Source organism: Schistocerca gregaria, chromosome 4 (genome assembly GCF_023897955.1).
Source record: "Schistocerca gregaria isolate iqSchGreg1 chromosome 4, iqSchGreg1.2, whole genome shotgun sequence".
Classification (NCBI taxonomy): domain Eukaryota; kingdom Metazoa; phylum Arthropoda; class Insecta; order Orthoptera; family Acrididae; genus Schistocerca; species Schistocerca gregaria.
Window position 1 is genome coordinate 659,897,524 of NC_064923.1, and position 25,592 is coordinate 659,923,115.

General features: G+C 47.6%; 1 protein-coding gene across 1 annotated transcript in view; it reads right to left on the reverse strand.

Annotated features, from left to right (window-relative positions):
* Positions 1-25,592, reverse strand: part of LOC126266809 (exocyst complex component 4) — a 246,924-nt gene that overhangs the window by 169,855 nt on the left and 51,477 nt on the right. Inside the window, exon 5 of the mRNA XM_049971362.1 lies at positions 3,191-3,405. Within this exon, the coding sequence (XP_049827319.1) occupies positions 3,191-3,405 (215 nt within the window). The remainder of the gene's footprint in view (positions 1-3,190; positions 3,406-25,592) is intronic.

Genomic DNA, 25,592 nt, shown 5'->3' on the forward strand with positions numbered 1-25,592 from the left:
AAAAACTGCAAATGTCCAGTTCTGATTTTTACAAGGCTTATGCTTGAACTTTTTAAGGTTAGGTTAAAAGAGCTAACACAGCAAAACAATGAGGCTTGGGTATACGTTGAATTAACTTTTGCTGCTTGTGGAGACTTTTGTTGGAAAAGTTGTGCAGGAAATTTCCTAACATATTAAAATTGTGTGTCATACTGGATTAGAACCTAGAATCTTACCTTTTGTGAGCAGCAGGTTCTTTTCAATCTGAACAACCTGAGAACCATTCCTGACCCATTCTCACAGCTTTATTTCCACATGTACTTCATCTCCTACCTTCCAAACTTCACAGAAATTCTCCTGCAAAACTTGCATTTGGATTGTAGGGGATACAGTACTGGCAAAACTAAAGTTGTGAGGATGAGTCATGTGTCATGCTCGGGTAGCTTACGTGGTACATCACTCCCCGTGAAAGGCAAAACTGCCAGGTTAGAGGCCTAGTCTGGCACACAGTTTTAATGTGCCAGGAAGTTTCAGAACAGCACACACTCTGCTGTAGAGTGAAATTCTTAATGTAGGCCAGATTTATTTGTGAAAAATAATGTCACCAAGGTGAGGCCCATCATTCCAACCAGACGATTCAAGTATCTACTCCACATCCCCCATCACAGAGACCTGTGTCTCTGCGGCAATACCAGCAATTTTTTGCACGATTGCATTCTTCAACACATTCCAAATTTTGCAGTTTGTGGTTATAGACACAGCTCTTGAGGTAACCCCCCCCCCCCCCCCCCCCGCAAAGGAAAAGTCACACAGTGACATGTCTGGAGATCTGGGAGGCCAAGGAACATAGGCAAATCATGAGATAATTTGTCCAAGAAACATGCGCCAAAGAACTGCCTGGGACCTTTGCCTTTCGCGGGGAGTGATGTACCAAGTAAGCTACCCCTGCATGACACATGACTCATCCTCACAACTTTACTTTTGCCAGTACTGTATCCCCTACAATCCAAATGCAAGTTTTGCAGGAGAATTTATGTGTGATGTAGCACTTCCAGCGGATTTTTAGCATTCTCAGCTCCGGTTTCAAGAATGTTTCATGCAAACAAACATACTCAGAATAAATTAGTGACTGTGGCCCCATTTTATTCAAAGAAATATGGTCCAATAACACTGCAAGAGCCAAGGGCACACCAGATTGTGACTTTTTCAGAGTGTAAAAAATGTTGGTGAAAAAGGAGTTGACGCGCATGAGTCCAGTAATACAGGTTCTGTTTATTGACAGTCCCAATCAAATCAAAATGAACTTCATGGCCCATCAATAAAATAACATCATCGCTCAAAATTGTATTCTGCAAGTCTTCACACACAGCAAAATTAGTTACTTTCTATGGATGGAATTTCTCTAACTGACTCACAATTAATAAAATCTTCTCAGATGTCCAGATGTGTCAAGTGGTTAAAATCACACGAGCTTTTGAACAAGCTCTTCTCAGACATTGTCAAGTGGTAAATTACTGCCGTCTTACTGTGACCTCATCGTTATATAGCGGGACTGCTGGCTGTGATTTCACAAGTGTTCTGTTTCTCGTCAAATGTAGTATTTTTATCCTGCACCTACCGCGCCCGCTTCAGCCTCCCACTGGCTGGGAACCAGGCTGTGCTGAGCTCAAAATGCTGTCCTTATTGATAGCGTTTTTATATATTTTTATTTCTACTGCTTCTTTTATGACACTATCACCAAATCCCATCATCCTCAATGACTGGTGTGTCGTCGAATAGAATTTGGGGTGGATTTTCTGAAGTGCATTCTGCCACAGCTGATTTTTCAGGACAGAGTAGGTGTAAGCACTACTTGTGTTCAGTCTGGCATCACTTAACAGTGGATAGTGCTTGGCTTACCTAGTAGCAGCCATATTAGAATGGTATTTTGTACACCTCAGGCATTCCAAGTGTCAGATCATCCTCCACAGTTTTCATAAGCAGTCATATTTCTTCTGGGGGCCTGAATATTGATTAGATGCTGTGTCTCTTCAGGAGCCAGCTTCCAACACTTTCCACATTGAGCCACACAAATTTCTTGTTCTCTTCTTTGGTTGTGTTTTTCCTGTGTGTCTCACCAGTAACAGCCTCTGATACCTGACACTGATTGTAGCTGTTTTCACTGAACACTTTTCAGAGGTGGCTTAGTCCTAGTTCAAGACTGATTGTTAGTTCACTAGCACGACACCTAGCTGACCATCCTGGGCTTCTGACTATTGCTTCCCTTACCCTTGCAACATTTTCAGCATCTTGGCCTGTATGCTTCTTACTCAGTGTCAATCAAGATTGAAACATACATAAAATGTTAGTTGTGTAGCTGTAAAAGACTCACCACTTCTAACAAAACTGTCATAGATGAACAAACAACATTTTTAAGTTTCACTGCTCCACTGTAACTGAAATGGCATCTTGTGTGGAGAAAAACTATCCCCCCCCCCCCCCAAATCTTTTCTCACTAGTGCACTCTCAGTACAGCCCAGTTAAAAACCAGCCATTTCCCATGTGTCACATTGCACATGTGGGAGGCATCATAAACTATAAATATAAATTAGGGCAACTTACAAAGCACAGAAAAGTGAAACACAGAAACACAATTATCACTAGTGTAACCAAGGAAGGAAGACAATAGTTATAAGGCTGTGATAGACGTTAAAAATTTCTCAATACCCCGAACTGACCCCAAAAGAAAAACACACTTCAGAAAACCACAAATCACAAAGAGACAAAACCTCCTTCACAGAGGAAAAAATGGATAAGGATGATTCCGGGACAAAGAAACTCTGGTTGTTGTGAGGATGAGGAGAACAAAAAATTCCAAAAGGTAGCATTAGCGTATTCACTTGTAATTATGTCTACTTACAGTACTGCGCTTTCACCTCCTGAAGTAAGAACTTTGTAATTTTGCAATAATTCACATTTACACATAACTATTTTATATTTCACATAACATGACAAAAGAGGTTCAAAAGAATGTAGGAATCTACAGCTTACACATTAGTATATAAATTTCATTCCCTTTGAAGTAACACTACAGGTATTTTTATTAAACTAGCTCCGTAAACAATTTAGTGAGGATGAGATGAGACTTTTTCAGAAAATGTTTCTAAGTACATGGAGCCAGTCATTATCATCACACAAGACATGGAAACATTGTGTATAATAATATAAGTACCTGCTTCCCTGACTGATGTTAGTACCAGGATCTAACAAGTGTCTGGAACTCTTCGTGGAAGCACGAAGTTCAGAACCCCGTTGAAATGGTGAAAGTGAACCCGACAGCAAGTTGTCACGTCCAGACCCCTGGCGACGCAGAGGGATGTTCTCCTGAAGCTTACGGTGTGTGTACAGCTGCTGGCTCAGCTCCTCGGTAAGTTTCGTGTGGAGTATCTACACGTCAACATCGGAGAATTGTAAGAAACATTTGTATGACGAAGCATTAAAGTACAAACAGTATGCATCTCTCTCTGCTCAGTGGAGAGTACACTATACATTCACACTCTTCACATCACTATTCAATGTAAATATCCAACGCAGAATACATCACCTTGAATGGTTTTAAGCAGGTCAACTGAGATTATTTTCAGAATGTTATTAACTGCATGTGTTTCCCGATTCTTGCTTTGAAATACAGAAATATTTGAAGGAATCTTCAAAGCTTACACAGTTTTGTCTCTGTTGTTGCTCCGTCAGTTGTTATCTTAGCTGATTAAATGTAATAGGTATTCTATGTTTTCAACTGCTTCTCTAATCCTATTTTCATGATAGCTTTTCATATTCTCTCAAAGACATTTCCAAATAGTTTTGTTTCACCTGTAAACTCTAACATGTTGCTATTAACATTAGCCTGAACCTCGTGCTTTCTCTTTAATTACTGCAGAAGAAGAGGGACTAGAATGAATGGAGAGGGGGATGCAGGGGAAAAGGGGACATAAGGGAACAAGAGTTGGTACAAATGGTGAGGCAAGGGAACAAGAGTGGGCACAGAGGGTGAGGCAAGGGAACAAGAGTGGGCACAGAGGGTGAGGCAAGGGAACAAGAGTGGGCACAGAGGGTGAGGCAAGGGAACAAGAGTGGGCACAGAGGGTGAGGCAAGGGAACAAGAGTGGGCACAGAGGGTGAGGCAAGGGAACAAGAGTGGGCACAGAGGGTGAGGCAAGGGAACAAGAGTGGGCACAGAGGGTGAGGCAAGGGAACAAGAGTGGGCACAAGGGTGATACAAGAGAACAAGAGTGGGCTTCAGTTTGTCATCAATGTGTAAACCTAGACATCTTGTCACTGTTTTGCATTGCAAAGTTGTGTTACTTAGCTTAATAGTGGGGTTTTAAGTTCACCTTTTAGTAGTATGCAGACTGTTTTATTAGCTGCAGTTGTTGGTTTATTGTTGTTACACCATCCATTGATGTCTTCGATGAGCTGTGTTGTCTTTTGTTCTAAGTGTCTTCCTGAGTTTCCTGACACCAAGAGCAAATCATCAGCATATGGTACTATCCCCTTTGTTCTGTCACCTCTTCTAGGCTGTCTATCAGTGGCTCAATAGCAATGACCGAAAATACGGGTCAACACATGAGGCGATTTTCTTGACAACCCTTCGGTGCCCCGTCTGCCATTCTACACTTCTATCTCTACAATAGTCTAGCATGGTTGGTTGGTTTGGGGAAGGAGACCAGACAGCGTGGTCATCGGTCTCATCGGATGAGGGAAGGATGGGGAAGGAATTCAGCCGTGCCCTTTCAGAGGAACCTTCCCGGCATTTGCCTGGAGTGATTTAGGGAAATCACGGAAAACCTAAATCAGGATGGCCGGACGCGGGATTGAACCGTCGTCCTCCCGAATGCGAGTCCAGTGTCTAACCACGGCGCCACCTTGCTCGTTTAATAGTCTAGGAGGCTGTTATATAAAACTGTTGGAATTTGTATTTGTCTTCTTTGCAAATAGCGCAGGCCACAACAGGCTGTCAAAAGCCCACGATATATCAATTAATATTGCCACCACACATTCGTCCTGTGTGCTCTGGGTTATGTGTACAGTCCTTTTTACTGTAATGTCAACAGATTTGTGTGGCATGAACACATACTGATGTGGACTGAGGCCCAGAAGCTGTCTGTGTGACTGTAGTCTGTCACACGATAGCCTCTCCAGGACCTTGCCTAGTAAATTCAGTTTACTGATCAGCCTATATGGTTTTGGGTCTGTTGAGCCCTTGTCCTCTGATTTTTTGATAATCACTGCATTGGCTGTCTCCCAACAGGTGCATATTCTCCCTTGCTGTAAAAAGACATTAAGTAAGTCCGTCAAGGCTGAGGATGATCTGTGGTGCACCAGTTTTAATGGTTTCTGAGTCAATTCCATCTACGCCCAGAGTTTTTCTCTCAGTAAGTTTTGTTATTTTCAATGCAAGCTCTTCACTAGTGAAAGGAGTAGTGATTCCACCATTTATGTAGTTAATGTCCATTTGTCTGCATACATTTATGTGATGGTGTTAGTCATGTGAAGGGTCATCATCTGGCAGAAGCTTGTTTAACAGGTACTGGGCCAAGCATCTCCAGTCCTAGATCGTTGTACAGTTTTGTTGCTTTATTGTTGCCATTACCACTGATCTTTTTATTCTCTCAGATTGTATTGTGTGTGTGTGTGTGTGTGTGTGTGTGTGTGTGTGTGTGTGTTTGAGGTTTACGGGCGCTAAACAGCGTGGTCATCAGCACCCAAGCACATAAAAACAGGAACACATGCAGTGAAGGGACAAAGACGGACAGCGATCAAGGAGAATGGCTAAAAGATGCAGACCTGACGCAGTTCCAAATCCCCACATACAGAGGCAAAAGAAGAGGAGAAGGAACACACTAAAAAAGGAAAGGAAACACAAGGAAAAGAGAACAGAAACCGAAGGAAAACAAGGAGGTAATCGTGACAGGCGGACCTCTTACCTAAAACCTGGGTGAGCCAGTCACCCAGCAGCACATTAAAACCCTCTCCCTAAAATCCAAGGCAACAGATTGGACATGACACAAAACCGTAAGACCTTAACCACAGTCGATGCGTCGTCTTGCAAAATAGATGGCAAATCCGGTGGCAAAGAAACCACCACCCTCTGGTCAGAGAATAAAAGACAGTCAAGTAAAATGTGGCGGACAGTAATCTGAACGCCACAAGCACTGCGGATTGGGGGGGTCCTCCCGCCGGAGTAAAAAACCATGCGTTAAGGGACTGTGCCCGATGCGGAGGCGAGTGAGGAGAACCTCATCCCGCCTGTATCACTGGTAGGACGTATGCCATGGTCGCGTAGTGGCCTTTCCCAGACGCAGCTTATTGTCAGAAACTGCCAGCCACTCCTCTTCCCATTGATGCATAACACGAAAATGCAAAAGGGAGAAATTACAGCATGGAGGGGGACGGCACATTCAACAACGTGAGGGAGGGAACATGCATCTTTGGCAGCCACATCCGCCAGTTCGTTTCCCCTAATACCCACATGCCCCGGCACCCAGCAGAAAGAAACCTCCTTCCCCTGCCATAGCAGGTGGAGTAGGGCATCATGTATGTTCTGGACGACCGTATCCACTGGGTACAAGTGTTCATGGTCTGAAGGCCACTCAGGGAGTCAGAACAGATGAGGAACTTAAGACTGGGAACACATCTGATCTGCTCCAATGCCCGCAAGATTGCAAACAATTAGGCATCAAGGATGGTAAACGCCGCAGGAAGCCATAACTTGACGACTCGATCAGGGAAAACCACAGCACAACCAATAGAGTCGCCCTGTTTAGAGCCATCTGTGAATACAGGTACATGGTCCGGATGCTGGTTTAAAATATCGTAAAATAAGGAGGTAAAAACAAACGCTGGAGTGCAGTTCCTCCGGTTCTCCGACAAGTCTAGAAGGATGCTGGGCCTCTGAAGCAACCCGGGAGGCAGGCGAGTAAAACCTTGTCGTTGGGGGGCCACACGCTCCACACCAAGGGACTCGAGCAAATGCTTGGCACGAATCCCAAATGATCTCGTTGCCCTGGGATGACTGGAAAAAGAGACGTTCCATAGGCGGTCGGGCAACGGTAGGGTATGCAGGGGAGGTAGGACAGGCAAGGAAATGATACACCCGTCGCACCATGAGGAGTTTCCGCCAGATGGCGAGCGGCAGTTCCCCTGCCTCAGCACACAGGCTGGGGATGGGACTGGTACGGAAGGCACCAGTGGCCAGCCTGATACCCTCATGGTGTACTGCGTCAAGGATCTTCAGATACGAAGGCCTTGCTGACCCATACACGGTGCAACCATAGTCAAGATGCGATCGGACGAAAGCCCTATAAAACTGCAGCACACGCGCATGATCTGCTCCCCAGGAGCGATGGCTCAGACACTTCAAAATATTCAGTGCCTTCAGGGCCCGCACCTTGAGGTCTTTAAGGTGAGGCAACCACAACAACTTGGAATCAAAAGTGAGGCCCAGGAACCTCACAGTGTCTCTAAAAGGAAGAATGGTGTCCCTCAGGCGCAATTCAGGGGAGGTAAAAAGACGTCGAGAACGATTAAAATGAACACACACACATTCGTCTGCAGAAAAGGTAAAACCTGTCTTCCCAGTCCATGCCTCTAAACGCTTTATCGTAAGCTGCAACTGTTGACTAGCAGTGACAAGACTGGAGGAAGAACAGAAAACAGCAAAATCGTCCACAAACAAGGAGCATTGGGCAGGACTCCGGATAGTGGACGTGATACTGTTAATGGCGATGGCAAAGAGGGTGACGCTTAAAAAGCTTCCCTGAGGAACACCATTCTCCTGCACGTACAAATCAGATAGCACAATACCAACCCGATATCAAAAGAGGTGGTGGGAAAGAAAGGACCGAATGGAGATGGGGAGACGGCCACAAAAGCCCCACTGATGGAGTTAATTGAGGATAAGCCGGCGCCAAGTAGTGTCATATGCCTTATTAATATCAAAGAATACACCTAGACAATGCTGGTTACGTAAAAAGGCCTGCTGGATGGCCGCCTCAAGCAGGGTCAAGTTGTCTATAGTGGAACGACATCTCCAAAAGCCACACTGAGAGGGGCTAAGGCGCTGCCTGGTCTCTAGCAGCCAAACCAGGCGACGGTTGACCATGCGTCCAAACATCTTCCCGACACAGCTTGTCAAAGCAATACTTCGATAACTACTGGAATGCGTTCGGTGAGATGGGGAGATGGGGCGAGACGGGGAGATGGGGGGAGATGGGGAGATGGAAGGAGAAGGGGAGAGGTGGAGAGAGAAGGGGAGAGATGGAGGGAGAAGGGGAGAGATGGAGGGAGAAGGGGGGGAGAGATGGAGGGAGAAGGGGGGAAAGGGGAGGTGGGGGGAAAGGGGAGGTGGGGGGAAAGGGGAGGTGGGGGGAAAGGGGAGGTGGGGGAAGGGGAGGTGGGCGGAAAGGGGAGGTGGGGGAAAGGGGAGGTGGGGGGAAAGGGGAGGTGGGGGGAAAGGGGAGGTGGGGGAAAGGGGAGGTGGGGGGAAAGGGGAGGTGGGGGAAAGGGGAGGTGGGGGGAAAGGGGAGGTGGGGGGAAAGGGGAGGGGGGAAGGCGAGGTGGGGAAGACAAGAGATGACGGATAGAGGGAAAGGATGTGTGAAGTGGTAAACAGCGTAAAGAGATATAAGAGGAAGCAAATGTGTGAGGAGAGGAAAACAACAAATGGGTCGAAAAGGAAATTTAGCAGACGGGAGATTAAAATCGGGAGAAAGCAGAAAAACATGAAGAAAAAGATGGAGAGAAAAGTGGGATGGAGAAGAGAGAAGCAGGACACAGGAAGGAAGAGGGATACAGGGCAGGGGAGGGAAGACGGATACAGGAGGGTGTGGCAAGGAAGGGTGAGCAGTGAGGAGGAAGGAAGTGCAGCAAGGAGCAGAGAGGTGCAGCAAGGAAGGGTGGGGGGACGGCAAGTAAATGCGGTGAGACAACAAGGGGGGCGCGGGCGGCAAGGGGGCAGGGGAGGCAAGGGGGCAGGGGAGGCAAGGGGGCAGGGGAGGCAAGGGGGCAGGGGAGGCAAGGGCCGGAGGCAGAAAGGGGCAGAGGAGGCAAGGGCCGGAGGCAGAAAGGGGCAGAGGAGGCAAGGGGCGGAGGCAGAAGGGGGCGGGAGGCAGGGGAGCAGGCAATGACGGGTGAGGTGAATGGAAAGAATGTAGGTCGAGGGAAAAGTGTAGGCGGAGGAAAAAGGTGGTAGGCAGAGGAAAAAGGTGGTAGGCAGAGGAAAAAGGTGGTAGGCAGAGGAAAAAGGTGGTAGGCAGAGGAAAAAGGTGGTAGGCAGAGGAAAAAGGTGGTAGGCAGAGGAAAAAGGTGGTAGGCAGAGGAAAAAGGTGGTAGGCAGAGGGAAAAGGTGGTAGGTAGGCAGAGGGAAAAGGTGGTAGGTAGGCAGAGGGAAAAGGTGGTAGGCAGAGGAAAAAGGTGGTAGGCAGAGGAAAAAGGTGGTAGGCAGAGGAAAAAGGTGGTAGGCAGAGGAAAAAGGTGGTAGGCAGAGGAAAAAGGTGGTAGGCAGAGGAAAAAGGTGGTAGGCAGAGGAAAAAGGTGGTAGGCAGAGGAAAAAGGTGGTAGGCAGAGGAAAAAGGTGGTAGGTAGGCAGAGGGAAAAGGTGGTAGGTAGGCAGAGGGAAAAGGTGGTAGGTAGGCAGAGGGAAAAGGTGGTAGGTAGGCAGAGGGAAAAGGTGGTAGGTAGGCAGAGGGAAAAGGTGGTAGGTAGGCAGAGGGAAAAGGTGGTAGGTAGGCAGAGGGAAAAGGTGGTAGGTAGGCAGAGGGAAAAGGTGGTAGGTAGGCAGAGGGAAAAGGTGGTAGGTAGGCAGAGGGAAAAGGTGGTAGGTAGGCAGAGGGCAAGGTGGCAGGCAGAGGGCAAGGTGGCAGGCAGAGGGCAAGGTGGCAGGCAGAGGGCAAGGTGGCAGGCAGAGGGCAAGGTGGCAGGCAGAGGGCAAGGTGGCAGGCAGAGGGCAAGGTGGCAGGCAGAGGGCAAGGTGGCAGGCAGAGGGCAAGGTGGCAGGCAGAGGGCAAGGTGGCAGGCAGAGGGCAAGGTGGCAGGCAGAGGGAAAGGTGGCAGGCAGAGGGAAAGGTGGCAGGCAGAGGGAAAGGTGGCAGGCAGAGGGAAAGGTGGCAGGCAGAGGGAAAGGTGGCAGGCAGAGGGAAAGGTGGCAGGCAGAGGGAAAGGTGGCAGGCAGAGGGAAAGGTGGCAGGCAGAGGGAAAGGTGGCAGGCAGAGGGAAAGGTGGCAGGCAGAGGGAAAGGTGGCAGGCAGAGGGAAAGGTGGCAGGCAGAGGGAAAGGTGGCAGGCAGAGGGAAAGAGGGGCAAAAGAGAGGGGTAGGAGTAGGCAAAAAAGGGTAGGTTGTAGGAAAGAAGTATAGGAACAGAGAAAGAGTTGGGGGCTGGAAAGACGGGGTAGGGTGTGAAAAAATGGCAGGGGCGTGGGAACAAATCGCAAGAGGTGGGAATGAATGGCCATGTCAGGAATGAGTGGGGAAAGGAGGGTAGGGGGGGAAAGGAGGGTAGGGGGCAAGAAAGGAAGACAGGTGGTGGGAAAAAAGGAGATAGAGGTGGTTGACAGGCAGATAGCAGTGGGTAACAGGCAGATAGTGGTGGGAAAGAGGGAGAGACAGAGGGTGAAAGAAGGAGTCAAGGGGGGGAAAGAGGGAGTGAGGTGGGTTAGAGAGATGCTGTAGATGCAGACAATTTGTATAGGTGGTGCGATGTGGGAAAGATGGACAGAGGTGTGATAGGGGTGAGAGAAAAGACAGGGGTGAAGGCAAAGACAAAGTGAATAAGCGAAGGGGAACAGGAGACGTAATGAGATGAGTGTAAGGTGGGAAGAGGTGAACTGTGAAACAGGGAGAGAAGAGCAAAAGAGAGCAAGAAGTAAAAATGCTGGGATGTTGAAAGAGTTAGGGAAGGTGTAAGGAAGAGGCAGAGGGAGGAGACAGAAGGCGAGAAGGGTGCGTCGGGCGGCGATGGTGGTGGTGGGGAGGGGGGGGGGGGGGTGACGGGAGAGACAGATCGATGGCGGGAGGGGGGACACAGGGCGAAAGGGGGAAAAGACACAGGGCAACAGGAGGGGAGAGACAAGGCGATAGAGGGGAGACACAAGGCGACAGGGGGGGAAAGAAAGGGTGATGGTGGGGAAACACAGGGCTATGGGGCCGACAACGGGCGGCAGGAGGGCCGACACTGGGCTACGGGGGAGGGGGGGGGGGGACGGCAGGGAGCTAACACAGAGTGACAATGTGACAAGGGGGCAGGGGGCAGACACAGGGAGGCAGGGGAGGAGGCGTAGAGTGAGGGGATTAGATTGGATTGATGGGGTTAAGGGACCAAACTAAAATGTCAGCAGTCCCTCCATCCTATAAGTGTCAAGCCGGGGAAAGTTCTTATAGAGGAAGGACACAGAAGACATAGCCTGAAGAACCCAACTGCATCCGATAATCAATAAAACCAAGAGACAGAAGCAATTGTAAACAAGAAAGTCATAAGAGGGTAAACATGGGTGAGATACTCTACCCAGAAAGCAGTTGAAGGGACTTGGGACGTGTTATGACTTAGGATGTGTTATGCTATTGGAGACATAATCTCTGCATCTAACTGGTGTTTCCTCACCCTCCATTAACACAAGAGAACTCGCAACACAGACAAGTTGACAAAATCTCAGAAAAATAAAACAATGATGATGAGCCAGTAAAGTAACACCAGACATAAAGGAACAAGAAGAATTAAAATGGTGGGGAGGGCAGGAGCCAGGCCAGACCAATAAGCAAAGGCAGTCATGAACCCCTTATGTTGGAGGTGGCAACAGGGCTTCCTTCCAACCCCTCAAGCAGCTGATGAGACTAATGCACCCTATGTCACAGAAAGGAGTAAAAACTACTTCCATCAATAAAATGTCAAATCAAGTCAGGCACTTTGGCTTCATCTGCTAGCACCAGAGATAGCATGTCAGCAAGTACAGGCTGACAATTATTGAAATAAAGGAAATAAAATCGTCATAACTTCTGGACGGTTGTTTTAGAATGTTCAAACTGCACTGCTAGCCATGGTGCACGATAGGAATTAATATGTGCCTGTATGGTTTGATTTAGTCACGAAGCCCACTTTCATTTGGATGACTTTGTCAATAAGAAAAATTGAAGCATTTGGGGGGACTGAGAATCCGCATTTCATGATTGATAAGTGTCTTTGCCCTCTATGGATGACTGTGTGATGTCCAATGAACAGGCACGGAACAATCAATGCAATATTCCTTGATGGCATGGTAACTAACGAATGGTAGGTGAAGGTTATGGAAGATGATTTCATCTCCATTATGAAAAGGGGTCTCACACAATAAATAGCCCCTTGTATATGGGGTGTACAGTGGAAAGCATTAATATGAACCCAGAAAATAGGGTATGTCAAGAAGTTCCAGACAAAAATTAGGAGGAGGCCCTGGGGACTCCACTCACATAGGTTAACAAGGTTGTCATGAAAGCATGTGGTGTCATAAGCCTTTGGCAAGTCAAAGAGAACAGTGATAAGGTGTTGATGTCAGAAGTAAAATGCCATTGATGAAAACCACCTTGTGACTTGGCCAAAAGAATATGAGACTCAAAGTACCAACAAAGCCACAAGCACATGATATGTTCGAATAATTTGCAGAGTACATTAGTAAACTATACATCTCAATTAGCATTTACCTGATTTCAGTACCAAGATCTCACTTCCTTGCCTCTGAAGTGGGACCTCATCTTTGCTCCACAAATGGCTGGAAATGGCAAGGACATGATGTTGGCAAACCAGTGATAGGTTTCTGATCATTTAGCTGTGGATGCAGTCTGACTCTGGAACTGTGCCGCAGCAAAGGTCTACACACTAATGAATTCCCTCTCATTGAACAGAGCACTATATGGCTCTAGGCGATGTGTAGTGAAAGATAACTGAATCTGCACCACCCACCACTTGAGGACATAGAATACAGGCTGATAATTCTCAGACACAAAGATTCGAGTATAATGCAAAGACAACACTTTCAGCCAAAGCAATTGGGTCAGTGTAGAAACGCCATTCATGGGTATCCCAAGCAACCCTTGCAATGTCACAGTATATTTTGTAGGAAATAGCACGTCACTTCAAGCTTTAACTTAGCCAAGGAAATATGATGGAAGATTTCTTAATGTGTAAGTTTGAGATAAAATAGTCCCCCAATCGGATCTCCGGGTGGGGACTGCAAAAGATATAGACAACGTGAAGGAAATGAATCCCAATTTTAACATAGCCACTTGGAATGTGAGAACACTGCTTCAGTGTAGCAAGCTAGAAAATGTAAAACTTGAAATGGAGCGACTGGAAATCGATATCCTGGGCATATCGGAGATGAGATGGCCCCAACCAGGTGATTTCTGGTCTGGAGAATACAGAGTCATTCACACCGGAACTGACCAAGATAGACCGGGAATGGGAGGAGTTGGAATAATTTTGAGGAAAAACTATGGCTCACGTGTCAAGGGATATGTGCAATATAGCTCTCGAATAATACTAGTCAAACTTGAAACTAAACCAAAGGACACTGTGATAATACAAATATATATGCCAACATCCAAAGAAGAAGATGCAGTCATTGACGAAATATACGAAGAAATAAGTGATGCGATGAGAAATGTTAAGGGAGATGAAAACCTGATTGCCATGGGGGACTGGAACGCGATTGTGGGTGAAGACCCGGAGGAAGGAATTGTTGGCAAATATGGACTTGGAAGAAGAAATGAAAGAGGTGATCGACTGATCGAGTTCTGCTCAAAGCACCAATTAGTTGTTGCAAACACACTTTTCCAACACCACAAACGAAGAAGATATACATGGAAGGCCCCTGGAGACCTGAGGAGACAACAGATTGACTACATTCTAGTGAAAGCACGTTTTAGGAACCAGATAAAAGACTGCAGGAGCTATCCATCTGCAGACATAGGCAGTGATCATAACCTGGTCATGATGAAAAGTTCACTGAGATTAAAACGTTTGAAGAAGAAGCCAGTAAAACTTAAATGGGAACTAGAAAAACTGAAAACTGAGGGACTGGCAAAGCACTATGCTCATGAAACAGACAACCTAATCAAAAATTTTCAACATGGTGGAGTAAATGAAGACTGGAATCAGATTAAATCTAGTATATACAAAGCAGCAGAAAAGATAGTTGGAAGAACTGAACACAAAAACAAGAGGAAATGGATTACAGCAGATATTATTGAGCTTATAGAAAACAGAAGATTATACAAAAATGCAACTGAGGAACAAGGAAAAGCTGAATACAGAAGACTAAGGAATTTAGTTAATAGAGAAGCTAGGAAAGCAAAAGAAAATTTTCTTGGAGAAATGTGCAGGAAAGTAGAAGAAAATATGCAAAACGGAAGAACTGATTTAGCCTACAGAACAGCAAATCAATTTTTTTTTAACAAACGTAAAACAGTACTCTCAGGCACAATAGAAAATAAAGAGGGGAAAATGCTGTTTGGTGAAGACATGCTGAAGAGATGGAAAGAATACATAGAGGAGTTGTATGCTGGAACACCTCTTTCGGAGGAAGTAATAGGAAGAGAAGAGGAAGTAGACGAAGATGACAAGGGAGATGACATTCTGCAAGAAGAATTTGACAGAGCTCTAAAAGAACTACAGGACAACAAAGCAACGGGTATTGATGACATCCCTGCAGAACCAATAAAGAATGCTGGTGACGGCATGAAAATGATGCTGCTTAAACTTATTAGGTCCATCTATAACACAGGAGAGATACCGACAGACTTCCAGAAATGTATCATTGTTCCTATACCAAAGAAGGCAGCAGCTACAAAATGTGAACAGCACCGAACTCTTAGCCTAATATCACATGCATCAAAAATTCTCATAAAAATAGTTCTGAAGAGAATTGAAGAGAAGGTGGAGGATATGCTGAGTGAAGATCAGTTTGGTTTCAGAAGGGGATTGGGAACAAGAGAGGCGATTCTGGCACTAAGACTCATTATCGAAAAGCAATTACAGAAAAATAAACCAACTTATATTGCCTTTATAGACATGGAAAAGGCATTTGATAACGTTATCTGGCAAGAGATGTTCAGAGTGCTGAGGAAAATTGGAATAAAGTACAAAGACATCCGCGTGATACTCAGTTTCTATAAGAATGAGGTGGCAGTGATTAGGAACTGTCACCAGGAACAACAAGCAAATATTAGAAAAGGGGTAAGACAAGGATGTGCTCTCTCTCCTCTTATATTCAATGCTTACATCCAGGAAGCTATAGACCAAGTTCGAGAAACTACTGAGGTGGGGATCAAAATTAATGGGCAGAAGATAGACATGGTACGTTATGCAGATGATATTGCTATAGTCACGGAGACAGAAGAAGATCTAAAGGAAGTCCTCAGAACAACGGAAAAAATTCTATACAATCAGTATGGAATGAGAATAAACAAGAAAAAGACTAAAGTGATGGTATGCAGTACAGGAGCAGAATATGAACCTCCGAAAATTAGAATTGGAAGAGAGGAGCTGGAAGTGATACAGGAATTTACTTACCTGGGAAGCAAAATCACAAGGGATGGTAGAAGCCGGAAAGAAATTGCGACCAGAATACAAAAGGCCAAAATTGCATTTAATCGGAGAAGGAACTTACTCACCAGCAACAACATCAGTCTGAAAATAAGGAAACGCATCATGAAAGGTTTCGTTTGGAGTGTGGCCCTATATGGATGTGAAACTTGGACAGTTGGAAGAGCAGAGAGAAGACGGCTAGAGGCCCTGGAGATGTGGTGCTATAGAAAGATGATGAAGATCAGCTGGACAGACAAAGTAACAAATGAAGAGGTGCTTAGAAGAGTACAGGAAACCAGATCTCTGTGGAGGCACATCCAAACAAGAAGAGACAAACTTGTAGGGCACATCCTACGACACAACAATATCATTGGAACAATAGCAGAAGGAGTTATTGAGGGAAGGAATCGGCGGGGGCGACCAAGGATATCATACATGCAACAGATCATGAATGACGTTGGATGTAACACATATGTGGAAATAAAGAGGAAAGCAGACAGAAGAGAGGAATGGCGCTCTGCTGCAAACCAACCTCAGGGTTGAACACTAAAAGAAAGAAGAAGTTTGACAAACAGACTGGACAGCCAACTCTGTGGGCAATTCTGTGCAAAAACAGTAGTTTGTGGATGCCTTATGTCTAGGGAGTGGTACGCGTGGTACGGCATCGCAACATGCTTTGATGCGGGGCCACCTACTCAATGCTGGTACTGAACCAGAGATCAACTCAGCCCAAGGAATAGCCCTGCAGACAACAATGTGTGACTGGCTACTTCTCTGAGCAGAGATACCAAATGGTGTTGATTTTGATTTTGGCTGACAATCGATCACAGAGAACATTGTCTGCTCTGGCAATTATAACAAAGTAAACCTGACATCCAAGTGTTTGTTGATTTGGTGATATTAATTGGAGAGTTGCCTTTCTTAGAGCTTCACGCGTAACTGTCAAGTGAAGATAAATGATTATCATGACAGACTGGAAGTGTTTAGCATGACCATTCCACTACTTACTCGAATGGTAAATGAATTATTTATGGAAACTGTGAGTATTCAGAACACCAGACAACACTGTGCACATACTTGCACATACTATATACACAAGAACAAACATCAGTCAAGCAACCTGTGAGGGACTGGAGTACATAGAGATGTTGAACCTTTGCCTAAACCTTGAAATGAAATCTATGAGCATAATTTTGAAAGCAGAGAAATCAGTGTAGACAATGCAGTCTCAGACACTTCACCACCAGAAGAGGAGGGAGGTGTGCACTACAGATCGTAAAATCCAAAGACATCTTCACAAGTAAATCCACAGCCTCTGAAGTCATATCATGTGGCATGTGTTCGCTGTACACAAAGTCCACGATGTAGATCCAAACCCTGCCTGATTCTCTGTCTTACCAATGTTCTAAAAATAGCTCCTTACCCATGTATGGTAGAGGTTTGGAATGGTGGGAAAAACATTTCCTGTAGGACAGACCAGAAAGCACAGGATATCCATAAGAGACATCATAGCTCATCCACTTGGTGAAAAAACACTGCTACAGTTCCACTGAGTAGAGAGAGCTGATGCTATTGGGGGGACACGCATGGAGCACAGTGAACCATGCAGAACTGGGGGAGGCGCTAAGAGCTGGATGAACAGGGGGCAAGAGCTCAGTCCATGCTGTGGGAAGGGAAAGGGAGGCTGCAGAGAAGGAGGGTGTCCCGCGTGGCAAGGGTGGGTCCGGCGTGGCGAGGGGGGGGTCGGCGTGGCGAGGGGGGGCCGGCGTGGCGAGCGGGGGAGGTGGCCGCGTGATGGGGGGGAAGCCCGCGTGGCGGGGGGAAGCCCGCGTGGCGGGGGGAAGCCCGCGTGGCGGGGGGGAAGCCCGCGTGGCGGGGGGGGGGGAAGCCCGCGTGGCAGGGGGGAAGCCCGCCTGGCGGGGGGAAGCCATCGTGGCAGTGGGGGGGGCCGCTTGGCGGGGCCCTGCGTCGCGTGGGGGGGGGCGCGTGGCGAGGGGCGACACGCGTGGAGAGGGGCGACCCGCGTGTAGAGGGCGGGGGCCCGCTTGGCGAGGGCGGGGGCCCGCTTGGCGAGGGCGGGGGCCCGCTTGGCGAGGGCGGGGGCCCGCTTGGCGAGGGCGGGGGCCCGCTTGGCGAGGGCGGGGGCCCGCGTGGCGAGGGCGGGGGCCCGCGTGGCGTGGGCGGGGGCCCGCGTGGCGTGGGGGGGGGGCGCGTGGCGAGGGGGAGCGGCCGGGTGGCGAGGGGAGGGGGCCGCGTGGCGAGGGGGAGCGGCGGCGTGGCGAGGGGAGGGGGCCGCGTGGCGAGGGGAGGGGAGGGGACCGCGTGGCGAGGGGAGGGGACCGCGTGGCGAGGGGAGGGGAGGGGAGGGGGCCGCGTGGCGAAGGGGGGGGGCCGCGTGGCGAAGGGGGGGGCCGCGTGGCGAAGGGGGGGGGCCGCGTGGCGAAGGGGGGGGGCCGCGTGGCGAAGGGGGGGGGGCCGCGTGGCGAAGGGGGGGGCCGCGTGGCGAAGGGGGGGGCCGCGTGGCGAAGGGGGGGGGCCGCGTGGCGAAGGGGTGGGCCGCGTGGCGAAGGGGTGGGCCGCGTGGCGAAGGGGGGGGCCGCGTGGCGAAGGGGGGGGCCGCGTGGCGAAGGGGGGGGCCGCGTGGCGAAGGGGGGGGGCCGCGTGGCGAAGGGGGGGGCCGCGTGGCGAGGGGGTGCCCGCGTGGCGAGGTGGTGCCCGCGAGACGAGGGGGGCCCGCGTGGCGGGGGTGGAGCCCGCCTGGCAGGGGGGAGCCCGCCTGGCGGGGGGGGGGAGCCCGCCTGGCGGGGGGGGAGCCCGCGTGGCGGGGGGGGGAGCCCGCGTGGCGGGGGGGGGGGGAACACGCGTGGCGGGGGGGGGAACCCGCGTGGCGGGGGGGGGGGGAACCCGCGTGGCGTCGGGGGGAACGGCGTGGCGGGTGGGGGAACTGCGTGGCGGGGGGGGGGGAACCGCGTGGCGGGGGGGTGGGAACCGCGTGGCGGGGCGGGGGAACCGCGTGGCGGGGCGGGGGAACCGCGTGGCGGGGCGGGGGAACCGCGTGGCGGGGCGGGGGAACCGCGTGGCGGGGCGGGGGAACCGGGTGGCGGGGGGGACCCGCGTGCAGGAGGGGGTACCCGCGTGCAGAGGGGGGACCCGCGTGCAGAGGGGTGACCCGCGTGGCGGGGGGGGGGGACCCGCGTGCAGAAGGGGGACCCGCGTGGCGGGGGGGGGGGGGGGGGGGGGGACCGCGTGCAGAGGGGGGACCCGCGTGCAGAGGGGGGACCCGCGTGCAGAGGGGGGACCCGCGTGCAGAGGGGGGACCCGCGTGCAGAGGGGGGACCCGCGTGCAGAGGGGGGACCCGCGTGCAGAGGGGGGGGCCCGAGTGCAGAGGGGGGGCCCGAGTGCAGAGGGGGGGCCCGAGTGCAGAGGGGGGGCCCGAGTGCAGAGGGGGGGCCCGAGTGCAGAGGGGGGGCCCGAGTGCAGAGGGGGGACCCGAGTGAAGAGGGGGGACCCGCGTGTAGAGGGGGGACCCGCGTGTAGAGGGGGGACCCGCGTGTAGAGGGGGGGGACCCGCGTGGAGAGGGGGGACCCGCGTGTAGAGGGGGGACCCGCGTGTAGAGGGGGGACCCGAGTGCAGAGGGGGGACCCGAGTGAAGAGGGGGGACCCGCGTGTAGAGGGGGGACCCGCGTGTAGAGGGGGGACCCGCGTGTAGAGGGGGGGGGACCCGCGTGGAGAGGGGGGACCCGCGTGTAGAGGGGGGACCCGCGTGTAGAGGGGGGACCCGCGTGTAGAGGGGGGACCCGCGTGTAGAGGGGGGACCCGCGTGTAGAGGGGGACCCGCGTGTATAGGGGGGACCCGCATGGAGAGGGGGGACCCGCGTGGAGAGGGGGGACCCGCGTGACGAGGTGGGACCCGCGTGACGAGGGGGGACCCGCGTGTAGAGGGGAGTCCGCTGGACACTGGCCCTCAAGGGTGGGATGCAATCAACTTATGATATAGATCTGTAATAGAGGCAAAGGTTGTCTACATAAAATGATAGTGAGACAGTGTGTCATGTGCAGTCACAATACCATTGGTTCCAATGGTGGACAGTGTTACAACAAGATATGATTAGTGAGGGAAAGCAATATTATTTACATATTGGTTACTGCCGCCCCTTCCCCTCCCACCTTGAACTATGAATGAACCTTGGCAAGGATGGGTTGCTCGTGTGCCTCAACAACGTTATCAATACTGTAGATACAATCATAACCGAGAGGCCAGACAAATGTAGATCTTGAAAGAAATGTAACAGACTTTTCGTTAGTTGCTGGGGACAACAATCTGGATGACTGAATGATATAGCCTTGTAACATCTGCCAACTTGGCATTAACGTGCTGGTACTTCGAACAGCTGAAAGCTACAGGAAACTACAGTCGTTAGTTTTTCCAAGGACGTGCAGCTCTACTGTATGGTTAAATGATGATGTCATCCTTTTGGGCAATCCAATTCCGAAGGTAAAATTGTTGCTCATTTGTATGTCCATGCAGTGACTACTCAAAGGGATGCTGTCCTCAGAAAAACATAAATGGCTTTCTACGGGCCAGAGCATGGAATGTTGATTCATTAATATGGCAGGTAGGTTAGAAAATTCAGAATAGGAAATGGATATGTTGACGATGATAGAACGCGAATTAGGGAAGTCTGGTAGCAGTATGAATAGGAATTCAGGGCACATCAGCTACAGGGTTATGAATGTTGTTGTTGTTGTGGTCTTCAGTCCTGAGACTGGTTTGATGCAGCTCTCCATGCTACTCTATCCTATGCAAGATTCTTACCCTCCCAGTATCTACTGCAACCTACATCATTCTGAATCTGCTTAGTGTATTCCTTTGATGCCTCAGAACATGTCCAACCAACCGATCCCTTCTTCTGGTCCAGTTGTGCCACAATCATCTGTTGTCCACAATCCTATTCAATACTTCCTCATTAGTTATGTGATCTACCCATCTAATCTTCAGCATTCTTCTGTAACACCACATTTTGAAAGCTTCTATTCTTTTCTTGTCCAAACTATTTATTGTCCATGTTTCACTTCCATACATGGCTACACTCAATACAAATACTTTCAGAAATGACTTCCTCACACTTACATGAATAGTCGATGTTAACAAATTTCTCTTCTTCGGAAATGCTTTCCTCACCATTACCAGTCTACATTTTATATCCTCTCTACTTCGACCACCATCAGTTATTTTCCTCCCCAAACAACAAAACTCATTTACTACTTTAAGTGTCTCATTTCCTAATCTAATTCCCTCAGCATCACCCAACTTAATTCGACTACATTCCATTATCCTCGTTTCGCTTTTGTTGATGTTCATCTTATACCCTCCTTTCAAGACACTGTCCAATCCGTTCAACTGCTCTTCCAAGTCCTTTGCTGTCTCTGACAGAATTACAATGTCATCGGCAAACATCAAAGTTTTTATTTCTTCTCCATGGATTTTAATACCTACTCCAAAATTTTCTTTTGTTTCCTTTACTGCTTGCTCAATATACAGATTGAATAACAGCGGGGATAGGCTACAACCCTGTCTCACTCCCTTCCCAACCACTGCCTCCCTTTCATGCCCCTCGACTATTATAACTGCAATCTGGTTTCTGTACAAATTGTAAATAGCCTTTCGCTACCTGTATTTTACCCCTGCCACCTTTAGAATTTGAAATAGAGTATTCCAGTCAACATTGTCAAAAGCATTCTCTAAGTCTACAAATGCTAGAAACGTAGGTTTGCCTATCCTTAATCTTTCTTCTAAGGTAAGTCGTAAGGTCAGTATTGCCTCACGTGTTGCAGTATTTCTACGGAATCTAAACTGATCTTCCCCGAGGTAGGCTTCTACTAGTTTTTCCATTCGTCTGTAGAAAATTCACGTTAGTATTTTGCAGCTGTGGCTTATAAAACTGATTGTTCGGCAATTTTCACATCTGTCAACACCTGCTTTCTTTGGGATTGGAATTATTATATTCTTCTTGAAGTCTGATGGTATTTCACCTGTTTGGTACATCTTGCTCACCAGATGGCAGAGTTTTGTCATGACTGGCTCTCCCTAGGCCGTCAGTAGTTCCAATAGAATGTTGTCTACTCCAGGGGCCTTGTTCAGACTCAGGTTTTTCAGTGCTCTGTCAAACTCTTCACGCAGTATTGTATCTCCCATTTCATCTTCATCTACATCCTCTTCCATTTCCATAATATTGTCCTCAAGTACATCGCCCTTGTATAAACCCTCTATATACTCCTTCCGCCTTTCTGCTTTCCCTTCTTTGCTTAGAACCGGGGTTTCCATCTGAGCTCTCGATGTTCATACAAGTGATTCTCTTTTCTCCAAAGGTCTCTTTAATTTTCCTGTAGGCAGTATCTATCTTACCCCTAGTGAGATAAACCTTCAATTAAATTCAATATTTCTTCTGTTACCCAATGATTTCTACTAGCCCTCGTCTTTTTACCTACTTGATCCTCTGCAGCATTCACTTCTTCAGCCCTCAGAGCTGCCCATTCTTCTTCCACTGTATTTCTTTCCCCCATTCCTGTCAATTTTTCCCTTATGCTCTCCCTGAAACTCAGTACAACCTCTAGTTCTTTCGGTTTATCCACGTTCCATCTCCTTCCATTTCAACTTTTTTGCAGTTTCTTCAGTTTTAATCTAAAGGTCATAACCAATATATTGTGGTCAGAGTCCACATCTGCCCATGGAAATGTCTTACAATTTAAAACCTGGTTCCTAAATCTCTGCCTTACCATTACATAATCTATCTGATACCTTTTAGTATCTCCAGGGTTCCTCATGTATACAACCTTCTTTCATGGTTCTTAAACGAAGTGTTAGCTATGATTAAGTTGTGCTCTGTGCAAAATTCTACCAGACGGCTTCCTCTTTCATTTCTTACCCCCAATCCATATTCACCTACTAAGTTTCCTTCTCTCCCTTTTCCTACACTCGCATTCCAGTCACCCATGACTATTAAATTTTCGTCTCCCTTCACTATCTGATTAATTTATTTTATTTCATCATACATTTCTTTTATTTCTTCCTCATCTGCAGAGCTAGTTGGCATATAAACTTGTACTACTGTAGTAGGTGTGGGCTTCGTATCTATCTTGGCCACAATAATGCGTTCAATATGCTATTTGTAGTAGCTTACCCGCATTCCTATTTTCCTATTCATTATTAAACCTACTCCCGCATTACCCCTATTTGATTTTGTATTTATAACCCTGTATTCGCCTGACCAAAAGTCTTGTTCATCCTGCCACCAAACTTCACTAATTCCCACTATATCTAACTTTAACCTATCCATTTCCCTTTTTAAATTTTCTAACCTACCTGCCTGATTAAGGGATCTGACATTCCACGCTCTGATCTGTAGAACGCCAGTTTTCTTTCTCGTGATAACGACATCCTCTTGAGTAGTCCCCTCCCAGAGATCCGAATGGGAGACTATTTTACCTCCAGAATATTTTACCCAAGAGAACGCCATCATCATTCAATCATACAGTAAAGCTGCATGCCCTCTAAAAATAAATAAAAAAATAGGAATGTCAATAAGCTGCTTTAAACAGTATTATCATAGTCCAGATAGATAAGAGGCCAACATTCGCCACAGTTGAACAAGTTTATGTGATGCCAACTAGTTCTGCAGATCAAGAGAAGTTTGAAAAAAAAAAAAAAGAAAAAGTATGATAAGATAAAAAAAAAGTAATCACACAGTTAAGAAAGAGGAAAATTCAGTTGTGATGGGTGAAAGAGGGTGGAAAACAGTAAGATAATATGGACTGGGGCAAAGGAAAGAAAAAGGTACCTGCATGGCAGAATTCTGTACAGAGCACAGTTTAATCAATGCTAGCATTTGGTTTAAGAATCGCGAAAAAGTATGTACATGTGGAAGACACCTGGAGACGCTGGTATGTTTCAGACTAATTATATAATGGTAAGACAAATTTTGAAACCAGGATTTAAACTGTGAGACATTTCTAGGGGCAAATATGGACTCTGACAATAATTTATTGGTTATGAACTGTGGGTTAAAACTGAAGAAACTGCTAAAATGTAGGAAATTAAGGAGACAGAACATGGTTAAGTTGAAAGAATCGGGGGTTATTGAGAGTCTCAAAGGGAGCATTAGTCAACAACTGACGGAAACAGTGAAGGCAGCACAGGATCAAGTACGTAAAAAGATGAAGCACAGTCATTTCGGAACTGAATATTTTCTAGAAGAAGAAAAGTTTTCTTTTGTGCTGTAATGCCGTTGAGTGACTTTTTAATGATTTTAGACGCAAGATTTATATAAAAATATATGCCCATTTTTAAAATAAAAATGTTGTTGTTGTTGTTGTTGGGTTCAGTCCTGAGACTGGTTTGATGCAGCTCTCCATGCTACTCTATCCTGTGCAAGATTCTTCATCTCCCAGTACCTACTGCAGCCCATATCCACCTGACTCTGCTTAGTTTATTCATCTCTTGGTCTCCCTCTATGATTTTTAGCCTCCACGCTGCCATCCAGTACAAAATTGGTGATCCCTTGATGCCTCAGAACATGTCCTACCAACTGATCCCTTCGTCTAGTCAAGTTGTGCCACGTCTAGTCAAGTTGTGCCACAAACTCCTCTTCTCCCCATTTCTAACCAATACCTCCTTATTACTTATGTGATCTACCCATCTAATCTTCAGCATTCTTCTGTAGCACCACATTTCGAAAGCTTCTATTCTCTTCTTGTCCAAACTATTTATCGTCCATGTTTCACTTCCATACATGGCTACACTCCATACAAATACTTTCAGAAACAACTTCCTAACACTTAAATCAATACTCATTGTTAACAATTTTCTCTTTTTCAGAAACACTTTCCTTGCCATTGCCAGTCTACATTTTATATCCTCTCTACTTCGACCACCATCAGTTATTTTGCTCCCCAAACAACAAAACTCATTTACTACTTTAAGTGTCTCATTCCCTAATCTAATTCCCTCAGCATCACCCAACTTAATTCGACTACATTCCATTATCCTCGTTTAGCTTTTGTTGGTGTTCATCTTATACCCTCCTTTCAAGACACTGTCCATTCCGTTCAACTGCTCTTCCAAGTCCTTTGCTGTCTCTGACAATTACAATGTCATCGGCAAACCTCAAAGTTTTTTATTTTTCTCCATGGATTTTAATACCTACTCTAGACTTTTCTTTTGTTTCCTTTACTGCTTGCTCAATGTACAGAATGAATAACATCAGAGAGAGACTACAACCCTGTCTCACTCCCTTCCCAACCACTGCTTCCCTTTCATGCCCCTCGACTATTATAACTGCAATCTGGTTTCTGTACAAACTGTAAATAGCCTTTTGCTCCCTGTATTTTACCCCTACCACCTTCAGAATTTGAAAGAGAGTATTCCAGTCAGCATTGTCAAAAGTCTCTAAGTCTACAAATGCTAGAAACATATGTTTGTCTTTCCTTAATCTTTCTTCTAAGATAAGTCGTAGGGTCAGTATTGCCTCACGTGTTCCAACATTTCTACGGAATCCAAACTGATCTTCCCCTAGGTCAGCTTCTACCACTTTTTCCATTCGTCTGTAAAGAATTTGCGTTAGTATTTTGCAGCTGGGACTTATTAAACCGATAGTTCGGTAATTTTCACATCTGTCAACACCTGCTTTCTTTGGGATTGGAATTATTATATTCTTCTTGAAGTCTGAGGGAATTCCGCCTTTCTAATACATCTTGCTCACCAGATGGTAGAGTTTTGTTAGGCCTGGCTCTCCCAAGGCTGTCAGTAGTTCTAATGGAATGTTGTCTATTCCCGGGGCCTTGTTTCGATTCAGGTCTTTCAGTGCTCTGTTAAACTCTTCACGCAGTATTGTATCTCCCATTTCATCCTTATTACATTCTCTTCCATTTCCATAATATTGTCCTCGAGTACATTGCCCTTGTATAGACCCTCTATATACTCCTTCCACCTTTCTGCTTTCCCTTCTTTGCTTAGAACTGGGTT